The 27965-nt window shown below is 48.9% G+C and overlaps 2 protein-coding genes across 4 annotated transcripts; one reads left to right on the forward strand and one right to left on the reverse strand.

Moving 5' to 3' along the window:
* Positions 1-459: 459 nt before the first annotated feature.
* On the reverse strand, positions 460-14298 carry MFSD13A (major facilitator superfamily domain containing 13A). 3 transcript variants are annotated; one of them, XM_027738620.2, is made up of 9 exons: positions 13920-14032; positions 7897-8165; positions 7372-7451; positions 6114-6563; positions 5106-5223; positions 4083-4179; positions 3191-3362; positions 2452-2645; positions 460-2256 (listed from the first exon to the last, which is right to left on the reverse strand). In XM_027738620.2, exons 2-9 carry the CDS (start codon positions 8059-8061, stop codon positions 2003-2005), a joined length of 1530 nt encoding a protein of 509 aa, XP_027594421.1. In that variant the 5' UTR covers positions 8062-8165; positions 13920-14032; the 3' UTR covers positions 460-2002. The 3 variants fall into 3 exon arrangements, with proteins under 3 accessions (XP_027594421.1, XP_027594420.1, XP_039246607.1); XM_027738619.2 differs by lacking the exon at positions 13920-14032 and adding an exon at positions 14229-14298 and having other exon boundaries at positions 2003-2256; XM_039390673.1 differs by having other exon boundaries at positions 2243-2330; positions 13920-14037.
* Positions 14299-16114: 1816 nt separating this feature from the next.
* On the forward strand, positions 16115-27790 carry CUNH10orf95 (chromosome unknown C10orf95 homolog). The gene is made up of 2 exons (XM_039390675.1): positions 16115-16164; positions 26162-27790. The coding sequence occupies exon 2, from the start codon at positions 26226-26228 to the stop codon at positions 26898-26900; it is 675 nt and encodes a 224-aa protein (XP_039246609.1). The 5' UTR covers positions 16115-16164; positions 26162-26225; the 3' UTR covers positions 26901-27790.
* Positions 27791-27965: the final 175 nt, after the last annotated feature.

Genomic DNA, 27965 nt, shown 5'->3' on the forward strand with positions numbered 1-27965 from the left:
CTCTTGAGATCCCTGTCATTGCAGACAGAAGGACTGGGGGAGGCAGTAAGGGCAGCCCAGGCTGAGTAGGGGTGAGGGCAGTGATGCCACTGTCATTGTGAGGGGAGCTGTTGCCAGCCCGGGTGTTTGCAGAGAACTAACGTGTCAAGCTGTCCTGGCAGGGCGGGCCTTGGGAAGGTGGCGCAGTGCCTTGTCCTCAGCAGAGGTGTAGAACAGGACAGACCTAACCCTGGGGCCTTCCAAAGCAGAAGGGTAGGTGACACTTCCCCCCAAAAGGCAGCGATACCCACCCCAACCTACTGATCCCCTCTGCCCCTTGCAGAAACAGCCAAGCCCCAGCACACAGTTTTGTGGGGAGGAGCTCTCCCCTTCTCTCCACGCAGCCACAGCTGCGTCCCCACAGCACCACATGCACTTGGCCAGGTTAGAGCCACTGGCTAGAAGAAAATCATTAAGCAATTCAGAAAAAGATCATCTTTAATTTATGAAATGAAGAATCATTCTTGAACTTGGTTAGAAGTTGCACAAATAACTTATGATTGAACCATCAAGAGCTACAGAAGCCTCATGGCAGGAATGTCTTGGTCCAAGACAGAAGGCAGCTGTGCTCTGAGGCAAGATGGCAGGTTGGCAGGCTGAGACCCCAGAGGGAACCTGGCACTAAAAAAAGAACAGCACATCCCTCAGTGTGCAACAACACTGCCTGCCTACCCTCTTCCTCCTGCAGCAGACAGACTTTGGCACATCCCTTCTGCCTGCTCCCAAACACATCACAGGGATTGAGGAGACATCCCCTTACCTCAGGGACCCCTTTGGGTCCCACCCCTGTCCCATCTGTTCCCAGCCAAAACCAGGGAGACCAAAACACCTGCTCTCCTCCTTGGATCCCTGTCTCGGCAGCCAGGTGAGATGATCAAACTCTGGGGCACTGTTTAAAGCACAGAGGAGCTGAGGTGTCTACCTCTCCCCATGGCTGTAAAATCTCAACCCTGTGACTGCCCAGCATTGTGTCAGACAGGCTCCAACAAGAAACTGAAGGCACAAAAGCAAGACCTGGTGTTCCTCCAGGCTGTGCTCTGCAACAGGGGACAGTGCCAGGCTGCCTCACCAGGTCACCTGGGATGGCCCTGGGCAGGGAGGCACTTCCATTGGCTCATTTAGGGGTTGGTTCCCTGACCTGTGCCAGCATGGGAGGGGGCTCATGGCACAGCTGTGTGACAGCACTGAGTGGAAGGGACTGGAGGGGAGAGGAGGGATAAACATAAGCAATGTTTATCCAGCTCAAGGCTCTGAATCCAGTTCAAGCCCTGCACCTTTCCCAGGCTGGCAACAAGGCCTTCTGCAAGGCCACAAAGGACGGAACCTCAGCATAAAACACAGCCAGCAGATCCTGCCTGTGCAGGATATTGTCCTGGAAACAAGAAATGTCGAAGAGTGGATTTGGTCCAAGAACTGCAGCACTGTATGTGGGAGGGTTGTACCAGTTGCTGAGAAAGGCCTCTGAGGTCCTCTCATCCTGCTCCTGCTGTTCTGCCATCATCCCCTCAAGTCACTTAGTCCCTCGGGAGCCTCCCACTCCACTCCCCAAAGCTGCAAGGCTCTAGCAAGGAAGGACTCCCTGTGCAGTCTCCTCCTGCTCAGCCAGAGGCTGTGGCTCCCCAGGGCCATGCTCAGGGCAGAGGAGCGCACTGGGGACGTGTCTGCCTCTAGCACACACTGCAACCCAGCACCTCCTCACTGGAATGAGCAGCTCTCTGCTCCCTGGAACAGGCTGGGATAAAATGTTCTTGCTCCTGTGGCCAAATGATCTATCCCAGGCCCCTCACATGCTGAACTTCTCTGCCTTCCACAGTGACCACCTCCTGGAATGAGAAAACATTGGCATCACAGCGTTTCACAGTTGAACCGTAAACACCAGGCTTTCTCAGCCTGCCATCCCTGCTTTTCGCCTGCCCTCCGGCACCAGCCTGGAACCAGCAGCACCCCAGGGGCTTGGGCACCCCTAGATTGTTTTGACCTCTGGTGCTCGGCCTTGAGTCAGGCTCTGCCGCTGAGCCTTCACCATCTGCAGCCGCTTCCCGTGCAGGCTAAACTGCGACCAGCTGAGGAGCTGCAGCAGCGCACATGTGATGGGCACGAAGACGAGGAGGTAAAAGCAGCCCTGACGAAGAGTTGGCTCCAAGGCCATGGCAGACTCCAACTTTGGCTGGGCACTCACCACGTTGCTCAGGGGGTTGCGCTGGAAGATGTCGTAGCCTGGTGTCAGAGAAGAGTTTGTGAGACTGGGGACCGTGGGGATGGACCCTCGTCCATTCTCTCTGAGTGACTGGCTGTGGAAAGGCAAGGACCAGGCACAGCTCAGCCACTGGACCTTTGTCCCCAGGGGACAGGACACTGAATTCACAAGTCTGCCCTCTCCTGCCCCGCTGCTTTCCCCAGGAGCATCCTTACCTGTGTATGCACAGAGCAGCCAGGTGCCAATCAGAGGGGCAAAGGTCTGGCCTGGCTTGGTGACCAGAGCCACCATCCCAAAGAGCAAGGCTGAGGCTGCCTGCTTCCTACGGTTTAGGACTAGATCCTCATCCACTAAGTCGGTGACCACCAGGTTCAGCAGCTTACAAGTCCCTTCTGTGAACACACGGTTGCTGCAGAACAACAGGCAAAGCACTGAATAGGGGTATCGAGAAGTGACAGGAGTAGGTGAGAGATCAGAAAAAACAAAGTGTGAGAAAGGTTTCTCCACACTTTAAATAAGAATTTCAGAAGCCCAGGTTACAGGAGGAGAACACCACTAGCAGTAAGACTTTGTGCCCTGCAGCAATGCCTTGGATCATTCCTGACCTGCCACACAGACAGGCCTGGGGAAAGGACACACCAGGCCAGGGGCTAATGGGCAGCTGCAGCACACACTGAGGGCTGTGGATGAGGAGAGGAGCTCTCAGCAGCTGGGAAAGGCTGCTGCAGGCTGCTGCCAGTCCAGCTGGTCTGTGCCCTCCTGAACATCGTTGCCTCCTTCACAGCCAATAGATTCCAGTGACCCATCCCACATGCTATCAGAGCTGGAAATCACATGGTTTATGGGTGACCCTGGCTATTGTTCCCAGCCTCCCACCCCTCTCCTTAAAACGGGGTCAAATAATTTTGCTTCCCAGGTGGCAGAGGGCATGGGAAGCAAGTGCTGCCTGCCTACCTGGCAATGAAGATGCAGAGCAGATACACCTGGTCAGGTCCTGCCAGGAGCATGACAACACTCAGAGCCAGCTTCAGGAAGAAGAGTCCTCGGACTACAGCGTAAACCCCACAGCGGCGGCAGAGCGACAGGAAGTAGAGGTTGTTGAGATGGGGGGCAATGTAGGAAACACCTGAGCAGAGACAGAGGCACAGACAGCTCAATGGAGTTTCAGTTTCCACCATGCCCCCAGTTCTGATACTGAGAGTAAGAGAACAAGGCTGGCTATTGCCAGCAGGACTCTAAGACACAATACAAAGCATCCCCTATGCACACACAGAAGGCTGCAGCAGATTTACTCTGTGGCTTTGTGGCACAGCACACACTTTCCTACAGAGGGAGGCCTTCTCCCATCAACCTCATGGGCAGGAAGGAAGAAAAGATTTGCCCAGCGTCACACAGAAGCTGCGACCGGAGCAAAAATCAGAAAGACAGAACTGCCTGACCAGACCTAGCCTGCACGGAACCCTCCTGTCCACATATCTGCGGCAGCCTGGAAATGGTCCATATGCTGTAGAGGGAAAGGGTTTAAATTCAGGGCTCTGTTCCCTGCTGCATCCTGGGGACACTATCTGCAGCCTCTAATGCTCAGAGCAATACCTCCGTGGAGTCTGGCATCCAGCATGCCAGGCTTGTTATAACTAGAACAGGCCCCAATTTACTTCTGTGCCCAGGAAGGACAACTTGGAGGTCCCAGGGAAGCATGTGGGCTGTGTGCATGTGTGAATTTTACAGCCCAGAGACCTGCATGTGAGCACACCTCTCCCCAGACAGAGTGTGCAAAGAGCAAATCCAGACTCGGGCCAGGTCCTACCTAACTCAGCTGCTCCCTCCAGTCCCACCTGAGACTCACCAAGCAGGAAGGATCCAGTAGAGACAGAGATCTGGTCTGACAGCAGGTGCTCCAGGAACAGAGGGAAGAAGTTGCTGTTAAAATGGCAGTGAAAAACCTGTGAAGGCAGCATGCAGACGAGCTGGTCAGCAGGAACAGCAGTGAGAGAGAAGAGAGAAAGCCAACAGCCCTCTGAGCTCTGTTGTTCTAGAAGCCCCATGCCAAGGGACCATGCAGGATGGACCTGGAGTACTTCAGAAAAGCAAGAGCTTGGCTGTGGAGTTTCTGGCACCGTCAGCTGAAATTGCAAAGCTGCCATGCCCACCATGTGCCCAGGGTCAGCACTGCTGCCCAGCTGCCGAGGCTTGGCTCGCACAGCACAGTGCTGCTGGGGCAGGCAGGGCCAGCAGGTGACAGCAGTGACTACAAGGCTTTGGGGACACAGTGGCATGGCAGGAGGGAGGAGGCTGCTGGCAGGACACAGATAAGGCGGCAGCAAGGCTTGAACACAAAGATGCAGACCAGCATCAAGAGCCTGCCTGAGGGGAACTGCAGGATCCCCAGGGAGCCGTAACTGCAGCACACAAAGCTGGGCAGGCTGCCGAAATTTGGTAGTAATCACTGAAGAGGATGAAGAACAGAAATGGCAAAGCCAGCTGGGAGGTAGATCCAGCTGGACAGCAAGAACATCGATGTGAGCCTCAGGAAAACGGAATGGGGAAGGAGACTGTGCTGACAGCCACACCAGCCAGCCAGCCCTGTGCTTCTGCACCCCAGATGGGCTGCACAGAGCTCAGCCAGCCCCTGTAATCCAGCCTACACTCCAGAGAGGAAGAAGCACCCCACAGCTTGCTCAGGAAGTATTCTGTCACAAGCAGGGAGAGTGGCTACCAGCTGCTTGATGTGCAGGAGGCTCCAAGAGCAAGTGGGCCCTGAAAACATCTCTGCCCTTCCTGGGGAACTCACACACTGCTGAATCACCATGTCAAACAGCCAGAGCCAGTGCTCATCCTCTTAATCACAGTGTGTCACAGCTGTGCCTACCTGGACGAGATTCATGCAGACAAACCAGAGGAAGTTGCGATGCCGGGAGAGCTGCTGGAGATACTCTGCCAGGGTGATCCTCTTCTCCTGGGGGACGGAGAGTTTCTCAATGTACAGCCTAAAGGGAAAGGAAAGAAAACAGCAACCATAAATCCCTCACAGGAGGCAGGACAGAGCCGCCAGCTCTTCCTGTGTAGTTGCAGAACTGTCTCTCCTCAGCTCCCAACCCGGCCATTCCTCTTCCTGGACCAAAGTGAAACAGTGGAGTCTACAACAATGATTGCTTATTGCTAGCAAGAACCGCAGGCAACAGGTCTCCCAAAGTACACCTGTCTTCCAAAAACAAAATTCACATTTCTGTCTATAAATGCATTCTCCTCTTATTAGCCATTCTGCTACATACACGCTCCTCTTCCAGGTCCCTGTGGTTAGCTCACCCGGCAGATCTCATCAGGATCCGCTGCTACGACAGCATAATGCTGGCAGCTCTTAACAAGACGACAAGAGGGGCAGCCCAAGGAAAAGCAAGGAGCTAAACAGGGAACATCAGCTGCATTGTGGCCTACCAACAGCCCAGCCACTACCAGGCAGCTAAAGCGAGCAACAGGGCAAGACATCCACTTGTCCAACTCCATAGGGAATGGGCAGCAAGGTAGTCTCATGCTCAAGCAGAAATGCTTTCATAAGCTGCATCTGACATTTTGCCACTCACAGGCCTCACTGGGTGCTCTAGATATTAACTCATTTCATATTCCAAACACTGGGTGGCCATACAGCAGGTCAGGGATCTGCCTCCAGTTTAGGCCAGGAGTGTCACAAGATAGGTTTGTTCTATTTTCAGAGGGCCTTCAGAGCCAGTGTAACAGAGCTGATCCTGGAAATTGTATCAATAGACAAGAACCACAGATAATTAACAAAAGTTTTCCTTGTACTGGATCTTCCCACACATTCAGTTTGCTGCAGACCTATGGTAGGCTTTTGTCTCCGCTGAGAATTGGTGACACTTACTCTTTTAGGGTTGATTCCTGGTCCCATTTCTCTTTCCCATCAGCCTGGAACCGCTGGCGGAGCAACTGTGTGGACAGGGTAAAACCAGTGATGGAGCAGAGGGCCAGCAGGACGCAAAATATGCGAAAGGAAAAGAAGTCCTCCTTGTTCCACACCGCATAGGACATGAAGACAGAGAGGGAGCCTATGGCACTGAAGAGGGAGCAGTAGAAGTTGAGGCTAGTCCTGTCTTTTGCTGAAACAGCCAGGTCTGCGAGCAAGGCGTTGTGATGCAGGTCGACCATGGTGAGAAAGCTGTCATACATGCAAAGGCAAAGGAGGAACTGCAAACCAGGATGAGCCCAGGCAACCCAGAAAGCCAGGAAAGAGATGGCAAAGAGGGGGCCATTGTGGCTTAGTGCTCTGAGCCTCTTCAGAACTACTTCAGGGGAAGAAATCTCTGCTCCTGGCCTGCAACAGAAGGAAAAAAAATATTTTAGACACCTGGACAAAGCCCTGCATAACCATGTATTCTTCCTCTCCAAGGGAGTCATGTAAGTGGCACAGACACAAATAGAGCTTTTGCTCACGTACCAAGCACCCACATCAGACACCTTCTCAGATAATGTGTGAATACACTGAAAGTATGGGTTTAAGAAGGCCAAAAAGTGTGGAAAGGGACTTTCTTTTCTCCAGAGCAAGTCTCTTCCTGACAGCGCTGTACTGTCTGCACGTAGCACAATGTCAATGATTTCAACGAGTTTTTACTAGTTGCAGAAAGCCACACCGTGATTTTCATTAAAATATTGACGTAAATACACAAGAAATGCTAATGGCCAACAATGCAGAGCTGTCTTCCCTCAGCTCCCATCCCAGAGAGTTTGGGAACAACTGGTCTGAGGCATTCCATGTGGAAATATAACTGTCCTTTTCCCCCTTCTGCCTCCCAAACTACGTACAGATGCTCTCCATCACCCCATTAAGAGTCTTGCTCATATAGCAGGGGCTTGAGATGTTAGACGCCCACGTTTTAGGTTCTGCACCACTCCTGATTGTTGAGGGTTAGGGTCACATCCACCCGATAGGTGTGTGACTTCCTCTATATAGCCGGGTACTGAAACATTAATAACTTCAAAGGTGCCAGGAAAAGGAGGTATTTAAGAGTCCTATACCCCAGAAACCATTCTCTTGCCATCATTTTAAAGCTCCCAATTTCACATCATCTTCCCCAGAGAATAAACAACTTCCCAGCCTCTGCTGGAAAAGGAACTTCACTTACTGCTGTGTGCTAAGGAACACTCGGTCACTCAGCCAGCCGAACAGAGGGTCATTGAGGCTGTTCCAGATCAGAAACACTGTCTAGGAAAGAAAACAGGACAGTGAAACAAACCCCAGGGCAGCTCCAACAAAGACTCAGTTCTGCCACTGAAGCAAGCAATGCTGAGCTGGCACAGTGAGCCACCAGCAGGAACTGTCCCAGCCCACCCTTCCTGCCCTATCACCACTGTAGGATTCCCCTGTTTTGAGCAACTGGCAGTGAGGCTAGTGGTTTTCCCTGCCTGTGAAACACTGCAATGTCTCCAGAGAAAAGGCAGTCTTAAGAACAAAGTATCCAGGTTTTCTATCCCAGCTTGTTCTATCTTTATATAAGTACGAAAAACTGAAAAGCCCAAGTTAGCACTTAGAAGGCTCCCAAAGGGGAACACTGCTGTTACAACTAACACTTTTCACACGTCTAGCAAGGAGCAGTCTTGGTTTCAGAATTCCTTACTTAAGAGGGCAGAAACTTATGGAAAAGACTAACCTCTCCTATCCAAAAGGACAGTTTATCAATCTTGTAAACAGAGACAAAGGTGTCCACGTAGTACAGGAGGAATACGTTGTGCAAAATGGAAACAAACAGCGACAGGGACCCGTAGATCACTGCAGTGGGCAAATGGAAAAGACAAGCCAGCACTCGCAACTCCATGTTGGTGCAGTCAGCATTCAGCTCCCACAATCACCTCCATTTCAGGTGAGATGTCTTCTCCCAACACCTGATACATCTTTGTTGGGGCCAATCCATTGTTGCTCCTGCAGGAGAGAAAAAATAAATAAAATGAAATAAAATGAAACCAGGTTCAATTTCTTAAATGAAGTAAAGGGTGAATCAAGTTAATTGGTAAATCTTTGTCTGCAGAGATCAGAATTCATATTGCTTTGAGTAGCTGTTCAAAAGTGGATTGGAGGGGATTTAAGAGACTAGAAGCTCTCTGCTGCACTAAAGCTGTTTCATTAAGCTGAGGCCAGGCTGCGAGCTCCCGGCAGTACGCCCGGTCCTTTACCCTGTAATGTTCTTTGTTATCCAGCAAGTAGCAGATTTATTTAAAGCTCTTTAAAGGCAAGGTCACAGGAGCAATCAAGCTCGACAGCTGCAAACAATAAAGCAGCTTCAGAAAACACACCTAGTCCCTGACGTTTTTAGGTACCAGTGTAAATTTTTAGCCAAATGAAAATGACAACAGCTGTGATGCAACCTCAGACGTGCACCCTGCTTTGCGTGGGCAGCCACAGCTGACTGCACCTGGGCTAGCTCAGACAGGAGTTATTTATGGCAAGCAGTGCTGCTGCTTCGTGGCATGAAGAGACACGACCAGAGCATGATGGCACACAGCAGACATGCTGCCATCACATGATAAAGGTGACCAGAAGTGCCTTAGCAGCTCTCCAGCTCTTCTTGTAGTGGCCTAGATTTTAGGATTGGAGTCTGAAATAAAGATGCTTTGGCTGGACAACAATATGTACAGAAATAAAATCAGTGGAAACAGCAGCCTTAGACCAGAACAAGTTGCTGGATGTTCACAAGGGGCACCTGTGAGGAGAGGACTCCTCACATCAGCACTGACTGGAGCTTGCGGCCAGGAGATGAGACCAGCATCCTCCCATGATGTTCTCTCGTGCTTTTCAGGCTGAGCCCCCTCTCATGCTCAAGTTGCTACAGACTAAAGGCAAAGCACAAGGCCCCTCTTTAGAGGGACTTTTGTGAGATGTTAAGGGTTCTTAAATCGGTGCAAGCCAGCTTCTCCAGCCCATGCTGTCATAAGAAGGCCTGTTCAGAGCACATATATGAAGGGTAACAACAAGGTCATGTTCTTCACACTGTCAAAAGCCAGATAAAGGGCTCATAGTCACTTCCATTTCAGCCCTCCACGGTCAGCACTCACTCAGCTCAGACACACTGCTGGGACTTTGCAACACAGGATTAGAGTGAGCACATAAGGAATGGGAATCTATGCACTGAGCCAGCCTTGCCGGGCTTCCAGCACCAGCTGCAGCATGTCCAAGCAGAAGATCAAGCGGAAGAATAAACATCTGGGTATGAAAACTGATGAAATGCCAGTCCCATTCAGCATTTCCCTGAAGCCATGAGTCTGACCACTTCTAGGCAAGATTAGAAGAGCAAAAATAACCATCCGCTCTGCCTAGGCCAAGGAATTCCTCATAACTAGTTCAGAAAGAGGAACAGTATTTGTTCCAATTAATTACATCACTAGATTGAAACTGCACATCGGCTTCACTCCCAGACAAAGCACTAAACCTCAACTGGATCCAACTGCAGAGCTCTTGTCAAGCTAAGTCACCATTCTGCATCCCTGCCATGCCAAAACCCATGGCCAGATAAAAGGAAGACACTGCTTGGAGGCAAATTCAGCCAGACAATGAACTTTTATAGGTGTAATTAAAGACAGACAAGCCTCAAGGGGAAATTGCATTTTGTATGCAATTGAAAAGGAATCATGATGTCTAAACATAAAGGTTAAGAAGGGAGAGCTAAGCCAACTGTCCCACCACTAAGTCCTCTGTCTCTCACCAAGAGCCTTCTGTGGAGGACTGGCTCAAGGGCAGATGAAGGCACCAGAACTCAAGGCACTCTCATGAATGGGATGGAGAACAAGGGAACAGCATAATTTTGCACCATGTGAAACCTCAGTGTATCCAGCCCCTGACCACTGCGTGCACATCCAACCTCACTACAAACTTCACACAACATGGAGATGAGGGAAAACAAAGTAGGGCACCTAAGGTGCCCAAGGGACTGAGGCAGCTGCCTTCTGAGGGAAGGCTAAACAGGTGGGGCTCTTCAGGCAGAGAGGAAAGGCTGAAGGGGGACGTGACTGAGGTTTACAGTTCCATGTGCAGGGAATAAGGTGAATGTGGAACTGTCAGGACACAAGATCTGGGAGCACTCACTGTAACTAGCAGGAAATCAGTTTAAAATACACAAAAATACTTCTTTACCTGGCAGGTAGCAAACACCTGACATTTGCTCTCAAAGGTTACCGAAGTGGGCAACAGGTTCAAAGACAAATTCATGGAAAAAAGCTGTGCACAAACAGCTACTAAAGGGAGCAGGCAGGGAAATCCCCTCCAGCAACTCGGAACCGAGGGCTATGCAGGCTGCGGGTGGACAAGTGGGAAGGCCACAGATGGTGGCCCAGCTCATGTGTTCTCCCCCTAAACAGCATCTCCTGCTACCGTAGGAATATGGGAAGAGACAGACTGACAGTGTGACCCACAAGAGCAATTCTTAAACTGGACTTGCCTTTGCTACCCAAAGCCTGTTTGAAAGCAGAGCCCGCTCAGGGTTTGGTTCTTAGTGCTGCACTTCACACTGTCCCCATTCAAACGATGCTTCCCTGAGCACGTGTTGCACAAACCACAGCTGCTGAAGTTTTCAGAGACACCTAATTTTGTCATTTACATACTACAGTGCTGTTCAAAGAGGGTGAACTTCTACTTCCTTTCCTTCCTCTCCCTCATCATTCCCTCGCAGATGTGCAACCCCTCCAGCCAGCTGATATTTGTGATTTTTTTGCTAGGATAATTGTTAGGTCATTTTATGTGCAGTTAAAAAGAAACAAATCATAGTTGTCTGTGAAAAGCAGATTTTGCTTCTACACCCAAAGCACTGCATTATTTAAGCTTGCCACACTGGTATTTTCATAACCTTTTCCTTGGGATGGAGAATTACTCATGGAGTATGTCAGAACTTTTCAACATTTCAACATAAGGCTGTAAGTAGTAATGGGAAAAGGAGCTGCAGGAGGGAATAGCTATTCATTCATGCTGAACTTCTAACACACAGTCATAAAGCAACAAGCTCGTAAATTAGAAAGAAACGAGCCTTTATTTGAGGAACTTCCGCCTCCGCATTTGACATCTGGCTCCTGCCAGTGACGTCTGCAGATCTTATCTTCCTGAGAAGGATGTTTGAATACTGGCTACCAGGAAAGCTCTGCTTTTGTTGGAGAGTTCTGGCATATGGCAGCATCTGGAAACACACCACAGCTCTCGCACATCTGCTGTAACTTCCCAGCCAGCTCACAGCTGGATTCACAAGTCCCTGTGTCCCATCATGATTCGGCAACACTTTGGGCTTTCAAGGCTGAGCTCCAGCCTTCCACAGCAGAAGTCACTTATACTGAGCTACCAGCAGAGCCATAATGTGAATCTTGGCCCAAGCCAGCCTTTTAAGCAGGGCCAGATGATTTTTATGTGCTGAGATTGCCACTCAGGAGCCTGAAATAGTCATCTGCAGACCTGACCGCAGTAACAGGATGACTCTCACATTCATTCTCCACTGTGTGGGTAACGCAGGCTGGATTGTCCCAAATAAAACCTCAGGATATGTCTATGCTTGCTTCAGCTGTAACTACACTGCTTCTGCTGCACATCCTGGATTTGGGGTGTTTTACTAGCAGAGGGCCAAATACACCAGCTCCGTGTTTCTGCAACTGCCACACAATAAATCCACCCATCAGCTGGAAAAGTCACCTGAGAGAGGACCCTATTTCTAGACATTGGTCATGGCCAGACAGGACTGGGATGCTGGCAGTCCAGTCCCATTCATAGGGAAGCTAGATTGGAGCTGCACCTGTGAAAGAGCTGATGCTCTGTGACCTGTCCCAGCAAAGCAGCTGGTGCTGGGCACATCAATTCCTCCCAGACCCTGTAAGTGACAGTCACAGGTGTCTTCATCTGGTCAGGCTTATCCACCAGTGACAAGTTCATTCTGGGAGCACAGAACAGGTTCTACACACTCCTTCCCCAGGAGATGTCCAAGACATAAGACACCTCAGAGGGTCCTTAACTCAGGAAGCTACTTGGATTCTGGCAGGACTCTGTCAGTAAGACGGGAAATCCCTCCACAGAGCTGAATGAAACTGAAAGAGCCCCCTCTTAAACAAAAAAACCACTTTTAAAAGCCTATTCCTATCCCAGGAAAGCTCCTTCCTAGACACACAAAATTTAGGCTCCTCTGACCAAACTTTGATCCTGTGCACCCTCTTAGAGGTGAACATAGGTCCAAGGCTCTGTTTCTCCATCGTACTACTTCTGAAATCCTCACTCCACATTTCCTCAGATAATCCACTTACTTATGAGGGAGTCCCGAGGGAACACCAAACAGAGTCCTGTGTGAAACATGAAGGAACCCCCTGACAGCATACTCCCAGCAGCCTGGTATTGGAAGGGTGAAGCAATAATGCCTTTGAAACTCTGAACCACCTGGATCAGGCATGGAAACACACCTGGAAGAGGCTATGAGGGTGTTTCCCAGTACTGTTTACCAACTGAACAATCACTGATAATTGTGTATCATGAGGTTTAGTAACACCCTTCTTGTTACAGGCAATCATGTGCTTCCATCAGATGCTTCCGTCACTCCTGCCAGGCTCATACACGTAAACACAACTGCCACGCAGACAATTAACATCGCAAACCAGCTGGTAGTTTCTGTGGAGCTGTGTTCCAGCAGAGCAATCTCCTTCAATCAGATCTCACTCCCTAACGGGTACACAAGGTTTGTTAATTGAGGCAACTGGGTAAATCTCATAGCCTCGGAACTTGACAAGTCTTTTAACTTAACAACACGTGGTATCCCGTGTCTAAATGATTCATTGTTTTACAGTGTAAGGGAAGTGTGTTAGATGTACTAAAAATGATGGGTCTCCCCATCATTTACTGTCAATATAAGCTCTGATCCTGTAGAGGACCTCGCAGCACTAGCATAGGAACCACTGGCAGGTAACTCTGCCCTCAAATTACAAAACTGGAAGTAAATATGAACTCCTCATTGAAAACAATCCCCAAGAGTAGGATCACAGAAGCTACAAGAGGGGATTATTGCACAGATGCCTGTTCTTTGTTAAGACTTCAGAGGAAGCACCAGGTGAGAAGCCCTTTTTACCACCTTGCCAAGTGCAGCCACCAGGAGTTCCTGCTATATGCCTGTCTTCCCAACAAGGAGTCTCTTCACCTGTGCAAACCTCCCAGAGCCAGTCCCCCCGCGATGCCCCAGTTGCAGCCACAGGGCCACACACCACTAACTGAAGAACTGGAAGGAACCCAGCTGCTGAGGCCACCAGGGATCTCTGACAGCACTAGGTCAGCAACTGCAGCTGCTGATGTCCCACATGTGCAACAGGAGCACAGGGAGCCAGGCAATACCTGTGAAGCGAGGCCGGAGATGGGGACGCTGTGCCTTTGGACATGGCCGAGCAGCGCCGCCACCCCAGCGCCCCATCCACAGGGTCCCCCACACTGAGGAGAGGTCTGGCAGCCCTGGGAGAAGAAAGGGTGGCCGGGCAGGGGCACTGCCACCCTCCCGCGGTGGGCTCTCCAGGGGCACTGCCACCCTCCCGCGGTGGGCTCTCCAGGGGCACTGCCACCCTCCCGCGGCGGGATCTCCCGCGGGCTCCATGGCAGTGGGTTGTGCTGCCACGTGAGAGGAAGGTGTGACAGGGACACCAGAGCCCCACTCCACACTCCAGGGCCGCCTCTCCTTACCGGAACCTGGACTCCGACCGACTCCACAAGGACCAAGACTCCCGCCCACGGACACTGACAGCAGGGAGCGAGAGAGGGTGGGCACCCCCCGGCCCAAAGTGGGACCGTCCAGAGTAACGGGGGGAGGTACGCGCTCGGGCTCTACCACTGCAGGGAAAGGGGGAATAGCTCCACTGGGGGGGATGTCTCCCCCATCCCACCCGAATTGCCTTAGAGGAAGGGGGACCCCCCACACCACCGCGTTGCGCTGCAGGCAGGGAGACAAACCGGGGCCAGCGATGGGGCGGGAGAGCCCCCAGCACCTCCTACCTGTGTCCGGTAAATGCGCTCCCCTGCCGCTCCGCCTCCGCACGGCGCGCCCGCGCATACGCATCCTCCCCACCACGCTCCGCCCCGCGGCCATCTTGTGTCCTGGCGAGTGAAGCCGCCGCCACCTCCCGGCCGCCATCTCGTGTGAGGTCACCCGGCTCCCTCATTTGCATAGCCCCGCCTTCCAGCGGCACGAGCCTCTCTAGCCGGGCGGGCGGAGCCTTCTCTATGGTCCGTCCGCCTGTCGCCAGGGCTCCAACGCTTGGAGTCAGAGTCGTGCAATCATAGAATCATCAAGGTTGGAAGAGACCTTTAAGATCATCCGGCCCAACCATCAGCCCAGCGCCACCACTGTTACCCCTAAAACACTAAACCATATCGCCCAGTGCCAGATCCAGAGGCTTCTTGAACACCTCCAGGGATGGTGACTCCCTGGGCAGCCTATTCTAATGTCTGACCACCCGAACACTGGAAAAATAAAATCTGATATCTACTCTGAATCTCCCCTGCCTCAGATTAAGGCCATTTCCTCTGGTCCTCTTACTGCAGGCATAGCAGAAGAGACTGGCCCCACCATATTACACCCTCCTTTCAGGTAGTTATAGAGAACTATGGAGTCTCCCTTAGCCTCCTTTTCTCCAGCCTCCAAGGAGCGTGTGCCAAGCTGCAAAATGACACAGTGGAAACAAAACAATGTACATGGCTGCTTGGGGGCAGGCAACCTTCCCTGAAATCCATCAAATGCCCTGTCTGTGGTCTTAGTCATCAGCTACTTGCACTTCTTTCCCAGGATTCATTTACAGTCATCCTGTGTATGTCAGAACACAGGGAGTGTTGTGTCCTTTATTATTTAAGATCTCTCTGTGTGCCTTTCTCTCAAAGAAGCAATTCCTGTGTTCAGCATAAGCATCACCTTCCACCTCTCACTGCAACAGTTGCTCCCACCCAAGTATTCTCAAATTTAACCTGGTAAAATTGAGGCAAAAGCCAATTTACGATATGTAATACAATAAAGGCCAATTTGTATTATTGCATTCTATTACTTTCCAATGTTTTTGTGCATTAGACTTACTAGTGGTTTCCTAAACAGGTCATTTTTATAAATTCATAGAAGCCAGGCAACTAATTGCAATCAACAGTGTTTGTAATTAAAGAGTGATTTGTAGGTGTTTAGCTTCAGCTATTGAGATCACCTGCAGCAGAACAAGGTATAAGGCATTAATCAAAGAATCATTTAGTTTGGAAAAGACCTCTAAGGTCATGGAGTCACTAAGTATCCCTAAGGAGCATGTACTGTTGCTGCTGTTGTGCTGAGTAATGATGAACTGACCTGAAGACCAAGGAGATTAAAACCCCTGTGGAGATTTCTATCTCCAAAGGCCCATGACAGTGCAGGTGTTTACAATAAGGTAGTGCTGATGGGAGCCATTGATACGGCTTCTTACTTAATTACAACCTACTAGATGAGCAGTGAGTACAAATAGCAGCTTAGCTATAGCTGAGTGTGAATAAAAAGCCTAGGGGTAAAGCAAAGGGGGGAAAAAAAAAAAAAAAAAAAAAAAAAAAGCCAGTAGTGTTCATTTCTAAATGGTGGGCTTCTTTCTATGTTATTCAGTCTGTTACTTTAAAATTTATAGTTCTTTGGGTGTTACTAATAGTGTTTTGCTGACTTAAGAAAGAACCTGAGTTCTGATGAGTGCTTTTGAGGTTTTTCCATGCTGGCTTTACGTGCTGATTTTAGCTGTTTCTTTACCTGTGTCCTCTATCCTTGCTCCCTGTCTGGGCGTGAAACTCATATAATTGCTGAAGGAATGAGCTTCCTGTTGCTTTTTTTTTTTAGGTACAAGGGCATGTTCAGACAGGTATTGCAGCCCTGGTTACCACAGGAAAACTTCCACAAGGTGTGATGCAGTATCTTAATACATCTCCTGGTTCTGTAAGTATGTTCATTAAGGCACGTCAGTAAAGAGACTGTAGAAAGCAGGCTGCCTTCTTAAGATCAGGTTGTTTCTTGCTCCTCTGTTAAGTGAAGGCATCATCCCAGATGTTTTTTCTCAGGATGTGAGTACCTACACACCAAAGAAATGTCTGTCTTTGTGTTCTGCGCTTATGACTAAAGACCAATCTGTGTTGCAGTGGTTTTTCCAGTAATGGTGGCAAAACAATACTGGTTCTAACTTAAATGTGTGCTGTAGCAGCCTACGCCTGAGGTGTTCTGAACTTTCTTTGGCTTTTTGGAAATACAAATACTCAAATACCTCTGGAGATGGTGCCTTTTTCATCCTGGCACATCTGCTTTTTGATCAAGTGGATGAAAGTCCACATATAGTAGCGTAACTTGGTTGTAGCATTGATTCATGTCAATGCTCTATCCTGTAACGTTCCTAGCACCACCTGCTTGTGAAAGATACTAATGTCAATTGTTATTGTTGTGTCATGATAGGTTTTAAAGACTTTAGTTCAGAAAAAATGACAGAGAAGGGCCTCTCTGAGTGATTGTCTTCTTCAAAGCACATTATTGTCTTTTGATTCCCATTAAAAAAATCAATAATGATATTTGTGAGCTATGTTCTGTATTGTCTAAAGAGCGTTAACAGAAGGTAGTTGGATTTTTTTTTTTTTTAAAGTTATTAGGGAGTTGTAGATCAGCAGATGCTGTGGCTGTCTGCCTTGGGGGATGCAAAAAGCAACATTCCCATGGGTTATTCTAGCTCCGATGTTTGAATTTACACTAGAAAGACAGTGTGTGTTGCTGTTGTAACAGAAGATGTTTTTATATGCTGAATGAATATGTTGTATGTAATACAACCCCAAAATCTGGATAATCTCTTTTCTGCCCTGTTCCTCTGTTTGAGGTGACGATCCCATGGGAAGACCTAGTACAAGTGCATAAGACTGTACTTTCAGCAGTTCTAAACATCCATTCTCGATGCAGGATATGTGGGAATGGGATCTAAGTGTATTTAAAACACAAGTAGTTAAAATGCAAATGTTTTGCTGTGACATTGGTGTATGTCAAACAGAGGAAACCCACTGTGGGTATAAAGTCCCTCTGGAGAGCCAGGCTATGTAACCAGCTAAGGCCTTTGCAGGACATCAGCACTCTCCCAAGAACACTTCAAGGACAATGACTTGTAATCAAGCAGCTGAGAGAGCGGGATGCTGTGTAAGTGCAAAACATGTTGCTCTGCTATGCGAACTGTCTGTGTGTGAGATAAGAAAGTGCTGGGAGGTAACTGGAGCTGGGCACGGGAATCAAGGCTGGAGCTGAATGATTTATCTTGGAGTGTGTAAAGTCAACAATATATAACCAGGAGGAACTAGATAATTATAGGGGTGTCTGAAGCAGCTTTTGCAGGGTAGAACCTTGCAAGGCCACCCGCACCATATCAGTAATACCATGTAAGGCTGAGATTGCCTAGGTAACGATATCGAAAGTGTCAGATTTAGTTATGGACATAGCAAAACTGAGACCAATGAGGAAGAAATAATTAGGGGTGGACTGTCTGTTTGGGAGGAGACTGGAGTAAGGGAGGCATGAGCGTGGCAGAGAAAGCAGATCCTGAAATAAGAGAATAAGGTATAAAATGAGACAAAGGCGGGAGCAGCTGATTGCAGGAGTGCAGACATCTACGGATGATAGTGAAGCCTGAGGACCTGAGCACACTGGAATGCTGAAGTGATGCTCCTTTAACAACCTGCTGGACTCTCCATCAGGTCTATGTTGGAAAGACTTGGGGGAGGGTAGAGCAAAGAGGGCTAAGTGGTGTGGAAGGGAAGGGTGGCACTTGTGACTCAATAGCATTGTGTGTGGTTCATAAGACTTGATTAGTAGCTTCATAGCTGTGTACAAAGTGATAAAAATAACCGTGAGATAAAAATAACTGGTGGTGTGTTAATGAGGTTATTGATCATTCAGTTGATTTACTGGTGTGATTGATTGATAAAACAACACTCTCCTGAGTGTTGTCTCAAGACTGCAATCTGAAGGGGCAGAAGTGACAGCTGGGGCTTGACCATGATCTCCTAATTTGGAAGTTTGAGCTAACTGATACTGGGAACTTTTCTTTGAAGAAGAGAGTGTGGATGGAGATGATGGATATCACATGAAGTCTTCAGTGAGAGGAGGAGCAGGTCTGTGTGCAGGCTGTGTTTGAACGTGGAGGGGATCATTAGGACTGAACAGTATGAAGTGCAGATTAAAATGTGCTCAATTAAAGAGAATAGTGTTGAAATATGATCTATGTCTGGGCAAAGCTTTAGATGAGGAAAAAGATGATAGCTTTTGGTAGCGCTGACTGTGATCATGAGACATGGGCAGATCTGAACCTCAGGTGAGGAAGACTTCTGATGCAAAGGGTGCCTGCATTGATTGCTGGGAAGATGAGTGGTGGTGGTGGTAGCTTTAATAACACAGAACTTAGGCTGTGCCAGAAGTAGGAATAAGCTTGGAGTGTGTCCACACTGTAGACTTTAGTGCACCGGACACATCTACCTAGGGAGAGGTTAAAGGGGTGATAGTGTTGGGATCACCTTGGCAGCAGGCAGGGGTAGTTTCCAGAGCCTTGCCTGCTGATGCAGTCACCCTGTGGTAAAACTCACCATGTTTTATTATTGGCAGTGCAGCTGTTCCAGAGCTGCTGTGTTATCCAGCAGCTGCAGTCAGAATAGGAGTGGCTGCTTCAAACATCTCGGTCACCAGCAAGTTGCATTTTGACTGCTATTAGAGCACAGTTATGCAGGGGGTGGGTTTTGGATCATTGGAGTCAAGTAAAGTCTTGCTCTGCCATGACTAGGGCTTTTCCTGGTCTTTTGATCTCATACAGAGTCTGGGCTTTGCACAAACCTCAGAAACAAATGCCAGACCCATATTAGACTTCAGCGCTTTCTGGGAATGTTGCTTTGAATAGCTGAAACGAATCTACTCCCTCTTCAAAGGGTCTGTATAAGGGGTGACTGACTGCAATATGCATTAGCTGCTATTTCCACAGTTACTGGTGCCAGCTGAAGCTCTTCTCTTTGTGATGCACTACTAACAGCAGGATGAGACTGGTGTCTTCTGGTTTCAGAAGTTAAATCCTCCTGCTTGGCTGAGCTGAAGGGATTGTTCATGGAGTTTTGGTATCAGCTGTGCTTGTGGTATCTTCTCAGTTGGCTTAGGCAGCTGTAAGAATTTGGACAGTGAAGTAATTCCTGATGGAAAGGTCCCTCCCATGGTGTGAAAGGAAGCAAAGTCAGAGCCCCAGAACTGCTGGGGGAGTTCCTCAGACTGGGTCAGTGGTGTGGGAACAGATAAGGCTGCTTGAAGGCCTTCTGGTGGCAGAAGTAGGGGGTCCTGCAGCCATCTGCATCCATCTGCTGCCTGTGCTACTGCTTTCTTCGATCCAACCAAAATAACTTTGTATTTACCTTCAGTAAAAACATACAGAACCATCTGGATTGGTGGGTTTCTTCTGTTTGTACTGATCTCTACTTCTAATCTCTCTTAAACCCTTTCTACCTTGCAGCTTTACTGTTCTCTGGGGAGTCATGAAGCTTTCACTCAAAGTACCTGCTCTTGCCTGCAAAGCCCTTTTCTTTCTCATGGATTGTGTTCAAGCTGCTTTCAGTATCCATTACCTTCCTCTTACATGTTACCAGGTTACCACGGCAAATAACCTCACGCCTTTTCTGAGAAGCAGAAGCTGTGTATCCTGTCACAGTAAACTTCCATCCTGAAATATCCCAGAGGATCAATGTAAGGAGAGATGCTGGTGTGTAACACCAGCACAGCTCCTGGTAGGCAGTGTCAGCTCTGCCTGCAGGAAGCAAGTTATTGTTACGTGCACTGTGGCTTTATAGAAAATGAGTTGCATTCAGAAACCTGTGACTGTGGTGGCACTCAGGGCTCAAGTCTGAAGGGGAGAGCTCCTAAGCTGTGCTGCCTGAGCATGGGAGCTGTCGGGCTGCCACCCTTATCCAGGCTGTGCTCTGTGCTGCTGGAGAGGCCACAGGGATGAAGTGTGTGAGCAGGAGTGGGGCAGAAATGGCCCCACTTCACCTCAGCCCATCACACTGCATCTTTCTCCCTTTCCAGATGTAAGAGGTCACCTCTTTCAAGAAGTCAACTCTCCCTTCAGGTTGTGGTGGGCTTTGCCTGGCAAAGAGGCCTGTTCTCTGCAGCCCTGGGTTACACTCCTGTTAATCACTACTGCCTGCTGGCACTAGGCATGATGTAGTAACCTCTTGTGGAAGTATTTAATGTTCCTTGCTAGGAGTGTGTGTTTGCTCGGACAGTGTAGGTTTGCTTTTCTCTTGGAGACCACAGCAAACTGTGTGGTGCTGTTTTACCTTTGTGGGGTGGGTGTGTCTGTGCAAAATCCAAGTTTTTCCATTATTAAGCAGCACTAGCATGGGAATCTGCTCCTCTAGATAAAAATTAGGCCTGAAAAGACCCAGCTTGTAACGAGTTATTGCACTTTCCTTGAATTCCTGTACTGCTGCCAGGCATGTCTGGCTAAGAGAAAACATTCCCTTTAGGAAGCCAGCCAAGTGCCTCTGTCCTAAGGATCAGTACCGGTAGTGGAGGATCAAAGCTATTGTGTGGTGCTGTGTGGCTTTTTGTGCTGCTCTCCCACGTCTCCAAGAAGTACTTGGGAGTCTTTGTCTGGGTGAGTTTTTCTTAAAGGACTTCAAACCAAGCATGATCTTATGCTGGCAATAAAGGGGTGGAAGTGACAGGGAAAAATAAGAAACTGCTTTATTGTGATCTTCTCCCACTCACTATCAGGATGCTGGATAAGTATGTGGGACTCTGAGACCAGAGCTATGAAAGACAAACCTTGGCTCAATAAGAACATTCCGTTTTAACCTTTCACTTTAAGCAGCCCTTGAAGTTTTGGGTTTTTTGTCCAAGGCAAGCCTTTGCCAAAGCTTTGTCAGATGGCAGCAATGTTGCAGACTCTGCTCAAAATGGGGAGACTAACTGGAAATAACTCATGAGTTCTTCATTCCCTTGGCTGGGGGAATTTGGTGCTTTTGCAGTATTCATCCCTGTACCCTTGGGAGTTGCCACAAAGCAGTGGTAGGAGATCTGTGGTTTTTCTGGGATGGGGAGAGGAAGAGGGCAAGAAAAAAACTAGAAAGAATAGTCTGAAAGCTTGGGTGCTGGAACAGTGGAAAGGAAAGGGTAACTTAATGGGATCTTCATTTGGGAGCTGATCACAGGGCAATGGAATGAGGCAAGAATAGTCTTGATTGAGAGTTACAGTAAAATAGATGGCCACGTCCTCTCCTGTGGGCCAAGGTGTCTCTACAGTTGTGCTGAATTTATTCATGCTCCCTAAGGAAGCATCCAAACCCATTCAAGCTGCCAGCCTGACCTGGGGACCCTGCTGAATTTGGCCGCTGCTTCAGGTGGACAGAAGACTTGGTGACATTCTTTGAACTGTTTGTCTTGGTGACACCAAGACTTGTATGAAGTTTCACATGTTAGATACTGTGGGAGACCTTGTATGTTGGTCTGTGTCCATGCTACGGTCAGGCTCACTTTGCACATTCTCTAGGAGAGAGATTAGTCTGGCATGGACTTCAATATTTACACTTTTCTCTGTTTTCTGCAGCTCACAGTGGGTTTTTTTGTGCTTTACAAATATCTAAACAAAAAGCTCCCCAAATTCAAAGCTAGCTCAGGTGACAGTAAAGTTCTACTGCCTTGAGATATGTCCAGAAAAACTGTGTATTGCTAGGAGGTAATTTCTGTTGCTTTAGATACCAGGAAAGCCCTACCAGCCTTAGGCATTTCTGTTTTAACTACTGGTGGATTCATCACCTGTAGTAACTGAGTAAGAGTGTGGTGAAACAAAAGCTTTTCTATACTTGAGCTATCAAATGTCCTCTCTGGTTTTGTATTGCAAACATTGCTTGGTTGCTCCAAAGCAACTCTGTCTGGGGCAGCTGGCACTGAAGCACGCTTTACTTGACATATCTTTTTTGGGAACTGTGGTGTCAGTCTCCTTGACCTGCACCAAGAGGTGTGAGGAGGGAAAGGCCCTGCCAGATGGGCAGTGAATAAGGGAATTGCTGGAGTCAGCTTTGGCAAGCCTGGGAATAGCCTGCAGTATCATGTTCTCACCAGAGATGACAATCTCATTTCAGTTGTCTGTAACCATCTTTGAAATTTTCTTGCCTTTTTTTTTTTTTTTTTTTGTGCCTAGTATCTCATTCATCTCCAGTCAAGTGGCATTGAACCCTTTCCAGCAAGACCAGAACTGCTGGAAAGGCTTAAAGGGAGAAGCTGCCTTGTCTCGTGCTGTGGCCTTTCTTACTGGGTCGGTCCCTTGTTGCTACCTGCTGCCAACAACTGCTCCCAGTGCCCTGTCTAGGGGAGGCTTGGCTCCCACGTACAGCCTGGTGTCTGCCATCTATGTTTTCAATCTCTGGCACCGAAAAGCTGGCATGTATTGTTGGATGTCAGTGGCTCTCAGGACCAGGGAGGCATTTAGCAGGGCTGAGCTCAGGTTTTAAGGACTGTTTTGCCCTTTTCCTGCTCAGGAAATCTGAGTGCCAGGCAATGGATGTGGTGATTTTTTCCCCAAGGCATATCAGAGCTTGCAATTGGAGCAAAGGAAGAAAGTGGCTGGTAGTCCAAAGAGCCAGGATCCCCTCTCCATTTCTGGTCCTGCAGTTGATCCTGAAGAGCTGGCAGCTGTCAGATGTTTACTTCCAAGGCCAGGCTGGCCTCTGGCTGTTGACATGGAGGAACAAGGGAAGTAGGAGGAGGTGAATCAAAGTATCGTTTGGTTGGAAGGAACCCTAAAGATCATCCAGTTCCAATCTCCCTGCCATGGGCAGGGACATCTTTCACTAGACCAGGTTTTTCAGAGCCCCATCCAGCCTGGCCTGGAATGTTTCCACAGATGGGGCATCCACAGCTTCTCTGGGCAATCTGTGCCAGTGCCTCACCACCCTTAGAAATTTGTTTCTAATATTTAATTTAAATCCATTTTCCATCAGCTAAAGCTATTACCCCTTGTCCTATCACTGCTTGCCCTTGTCTGAAGTCCTTCTCCAGCTCTCCTGTAGACTGCCTCTAGGTACTAGTGCTCTAGGGTCTCCTCAAGAAGAGGAAGGAGAGAAGAAACTAGGGGTTGGACCCTCTCCTCAAGTGGTACCACTAGGTAATGTTGGTGTTTGCAGTTGGTTTTCTTAAGCATCTGTCTTTTGATGCCTTCCAGCCACCAGATGGCCTGACAGAAGATCACCCTCCGGGCAAACCCTGTTTTCCCTGAAATACTACCTGCTCTCACTTCCCAGTGAGTGTGGGACAGAATCATGCAAGCCGGTACTGGTGTTCTAAAAGCCTTTTCCTGTACACGTGAATTTATCACAGTCTAACTCAGCCCTGCAGAGTCTAGCAGGGCTTTGCTGCAACTGTGGTCTCCCAAATCCTGTCTCTGGAAGCTGAAGCAGCCTGAAGGTCAATTTGAACAACAGGCACTTACGTAAAGGTGGCGTAAACTACATTGTCTGCCCCTGGGAGCACCAGGCTGCAGCTCTGGAGGGGCAGGGCAGGAGCATTGTGCCTTCTGCATACCAAAACCTGTTGCAACACACCTGAGGATTCAAAGCAGTGCTGTGCCCTGCAAGCCAGGAGCTGGGGTTTGGTGCCCTGTGCTAGTGCAGGTAAGCCTGTGTCGAGGCAGTCTGAGAGCTCTGTGCTGGGGCACAGGGGAGAGCTCTGTGCTGGGGGGGCAGGCAGGGACAGGGCAGTGCCAGGCAGCTGTGCACTGAAGCCCAGCAGAGGCAGTGCCCACCTGAGCCCTGGACACCCAGCCAAGGCTTGCAAACCTCCTCCAGGGCTGTGAATTCTTGTCTACACTGTGGGACCTGTCAAATCCCTCCCCCCGGGTGATCTGCTTCCAGGGAAACGTCTTCACTTCTGTGGTGGGGTGTGTGGCAATGCTGTTCTGGAGTGCTCCCAGCCCTGCTTAACCCTCATCTTGTTCCCCCCTCTTACCTCTTCAGTTTGCTTTCTCTTGTGGGTCATCCTGCCTGGCTGAGCCACCAGCTTGTTCCCCTTATCTTTTTCCAGTGCAACATCAAAGCAGTTAATAGCTGTGCTCAGGCTGCCTTGTAATTTAGATGGCCTGTCAGCCCTTCTCCTTGCAGCTGCCAGGAAGATCTGGGAGGAATGATGCTGCCAGCCAAAATGCAGGGTGCTACAGCAGCTTTTGAGCAAGAGCTGGTCATCAACTAGGGCTGTCAAAAACTGGCATGGAGCAGCACACTGACCCAGCAGGGGAGGTTGCTTTGTTTCACACAATGGATGCAATAGCTGCACACTCTCTGTGCAGACCACTTGTCTGAAACACAAACACTCCACAGAAATGATCCTGTGGATCTCAATAGGGATGCAGGGATGAACTATTAAAAGGGGCACTGAGACTGGTTTTCAAGAAGACACCATTTATTCCATGTACCCACCTTGTGCTGCCATTGACATACAACATTCCTTTGGATTTCTGTGGTAGTTCTGAGCAAGTTAGGCAAGTAAGCTGTGAACTTCTTTGTTTGATTGATTCATTTCCTCCTATCTGAGGGGGTGATGGCTATGACAGGCTTTGGCTTCTAGGCTGCAAGTCTCATTTTAGGGTGCTGCCTAGTCTTGACTAAATACTCTTGTGCTGTTCTGCTGTTCCCTGTGTGGGGTGAAGACTTCTAGCCCTGGAGCTGTGGCAAAAGCAGGTTTGAGGAAGTGCAGATTATGAACCTCTAGGGACAGAAGCAACTTGTGCTGGTTAAAGAAAGGAAAAACCTCCATTGTTCAGTACCCAGCATTGCTTGTGTCAGGCAACTCTTAGGGGATGGCTGAACTTCTTGTTAGGCTGGAGGAAAGCACAGGAACTGAGGGCTGAGTTTCACCTCTCCTTCTTGGTCACCTGAGGGAGAGGCAACTCTAGTTAAGGCTGATACAAAAGCAGTTTACGGGATCTGAACTCCATGGAAAAAAAATTACCTGACTTGCTGCCTTTGGTTCTGTTCATGGTCTTTTCCTGTCTCTGGTAACAAATTTAAAAAAAAAAAAAAAAAAGACAAAAAACCCCCAAACCCATGCTATATACAACTTCCCTTCCTGCCCTTGAGGAGAGGATAATGAGTCATGGGAGGACATTGCTTAAGGCCCTAGAGGGTGCTTGGATATCTGGCTAGGAACAAATTCCACCGTAGGTCAGAGTTGCTCAAGGTGAATGCACACTTAAATGTGAATTATAACTAGTGAGATCAAAAGGAGATGCTTATACATGGGAACTCATCAGAAGAAATGTAGATGTGCCTGGATTTTGCTCTAGAAACAAACAGTAGGTACAGCTCTTTTGCTTATCAGAGTAGAAGCAGGGCTTTAGGAGGATGGGAAGAGAGAGTCAAGGACAGTTGAAGATCTTTTTATTTATTTAAGACTTCCCAGTCTAGGCAGGATGGCAGTTGAAATGACTGCAGCAGGGCTGGGCTGTTGTCTCTCCTTTCTTTGCCTGCTTGCTTTGTTTTTGTTCTTTCACTTGTGCTTGCCTTCCCCATTTTCATGCTTGCTCAAGGGCCTCCAGCTTCTTGCAGTCTGTACTGCTGCCTCCCAGCAGTGCAGAGATAAGTCATGAGGACATGAGGTGGTTTCTTTTGCCCTCAGTGGTTTTTGTCAGCTTGTTCACATCCCTGTAACTCTGAGATGAGTGGGTTAAATGGCGAGTCTTGCTGAGCAGCTAACAGGCAGTCATTGGCAATGTGGCTCTGCTTGTTCTTGGCAGGTTACTGCCCCTGCAAGCTGCAAGGAGCTCCTTTTATTAATTATTAATTAGTTGATATGCTTACAGTGCTAGGCATATCTCCTTATTCAGCCTGGTTCTGGAATATTTTTATAACCAGTGTAAATTGTTTCTCTTCCCCTCCTGTCCTCACAGCTTTTGAGACTCTGCAACTTCTTCAGAGAAGTGCCTGCTGCGTAAAGCCCCAGTCTCCTGTACAATGTACCAGTCCAGCTTTGTGCCACGGGAATATTACCCAGGCATGATCCCACCTTCTGCCTACGCCTACCCACCGCTGCGGCCTGGGAGAGCAGAAGACATGACCAGCTCCGTGATGTTCCCTCCCATCCACATGCACAACTTCTACAGTCGACCCATCACCTTTGTGGTGGACCAGAACAGCTACCCTGACTATTCAGGTGGTCAGGTGGAGTATCATCATCTCTATAGTGCCTCCAATCCCTATATCCATCCATACTACACCTGGCACTTCCCTCCCATGGTCCCCATCCCTTTCTACAATCCCTATGCAAACTACCATCCATACGCTGCCTACCAGAGGTCAGATCAGTATCGAGACACGTGGCCAGAAGGCTTTACAATGAGAGGGGAGCTTCAATGGGGCAAGCTTGGAAAGGTGTTTGGACCAAGGAAAGACCTCCCAGAATTTGTGAAGGATGATCTCCGGAGGGTTTATGGTACCTACCCACGGACCAATGTCTCCATATCCTATCGGAAAGGAGAGTTCTTGGTCAAGGGAGACCCCAAGATAGAAGAGCAGGAATATGCAGTGGAAAAAAAAGTCATCCAGCAGGCTGTGACCCCCAGTGCCAGTGAGGCAGATGACAGCAGTGAAGACCGGAACCGTAAGAAGAAAAAGAAACTGAGACATTGATGTAGCCAGTCCCCCAATGGACAGGTGCTCCAGTGCCCTCATGGGAGCCAGTTGACAGCTGTTCATGGTGCATTTGACAAGTAGCACAAGCAGTGGATGCCACCACTCCTGTTAATTTTTAACTGCTCCCCATCCTCCACAAGCTTATGGCAGCTTTACTCTGTTTGATACACAATGCCCATCCTTTGAAGAAGCCACGTGACACTTGATTGTTGGATCAGCTCATTGGTCCTGGTTTTGAAATGAACATTTGGTTTCCACTGGTTTGGTTGAGTGGTCACAGTCTGGTGGGGGGATCTCCAGACAGTAGCCCTTGATTAGAGAAGATGGGCCTCTTCCTACTTTGTCCAAGGGAAGGGCCTGTGAGGTGGTTCCCTTCCTGGAGAGATCAAAGCAGGATTTCCTCCAGGCTGAGGGCAGCGCAGGTCCCAGAGGACAGAGGGGTTCTTGAATACTCTAAAGAGCAATTGTCTGCATATCTTGTCACTGCTGTTTATGATCATACCATTGTGCTTAATCACCACGTGATGCCTGTATGCAGCACTTCCCTACACGCTGACAGAAGGTCCTGGTGTTCCCATCCTCTTACACTTGGTAACCTGGTGCTCAGTACTGCTGGCCACATGTCCTTGTTGAAATTGCTGCTTGAGGCCCTGCTCTGGGTCTGACTTGGCTCTGGTTGAAGGTACTGGCTCTCCAATAATGTTACTGGAGTTGTGTGAACCACAGCACTTCCACAGCTTAGTGGTTGTGCTGAAAGAGTTGTGTTGGAAGCCTGGAGGGCTGTTAGGGTCTGGGTATGACTTGCTTGCAAACTTCTGTACCTTTTAAATTACTATAAACAATTAAAAACCCAAATGCAAATGCTTATATTTCTGATTCTTAGCTACCTGTCCTGTGAACAACTTGCAATCAGATCTGGCACCTCTTGCAAAGTTAGGGATGACTTCTGTCATGGCTTGTGCCCAGCCACAGTGGGTTATTCTGCTTGTCCTGCTTGGCAGTACCTTGCCTTGCCCCAGTTTGTTGCCTGTCAGCTTCTTCTTTGAGGACCAGCATGGACTT

This window comes from Pipra filicauda, unplaced genomic scaffold, assembly GCF_003945595.2.
Source record: "Pipra filicauda isolate LSUMZ 115617 unplaced genomic scaffold, ASM394559v2 scaffold85_size2586006_pilon, whole genome shotgun sequence".
Taxonomy (NCBI): Eukaryota; Metazoa; Chordata; class Aves; order Passeriformes; family Pipridae; genus Pipra; species Pipra filicauda.

Bases quoted from the DNA above. Each gene is read 5' to 3' on its own strand.
- CUNH10orf95 (XM_039390675.1), top strand. From the start codon at position 26,226: ATGTACCAGTCCAGCTTTGTGCCACGGGAATATTACCCAGGCATGATC.
- MFSD13A (XM_027738620.2), bottom strand. From the start codon at position 8,061: ATGGAGTTGCGAGTGCTGGCTTGTCTTTTCCATTTGCCCACTGCAGTG. The intron at 5,224-6,113 runs GTAAGTGTCACC...CTTTCCCTTTAG, and splicing joins CAGGAATCAACCCTAAAAGA to GCTGTACATTGAGAAACTCT. The intron at 2,257-2,451 runs GTAAGGATGCTC...CTCTGACACCAG, and splicing joins GCTGCTCTGTGCATACACAG to GCTACGACATCTTCCAGCGC.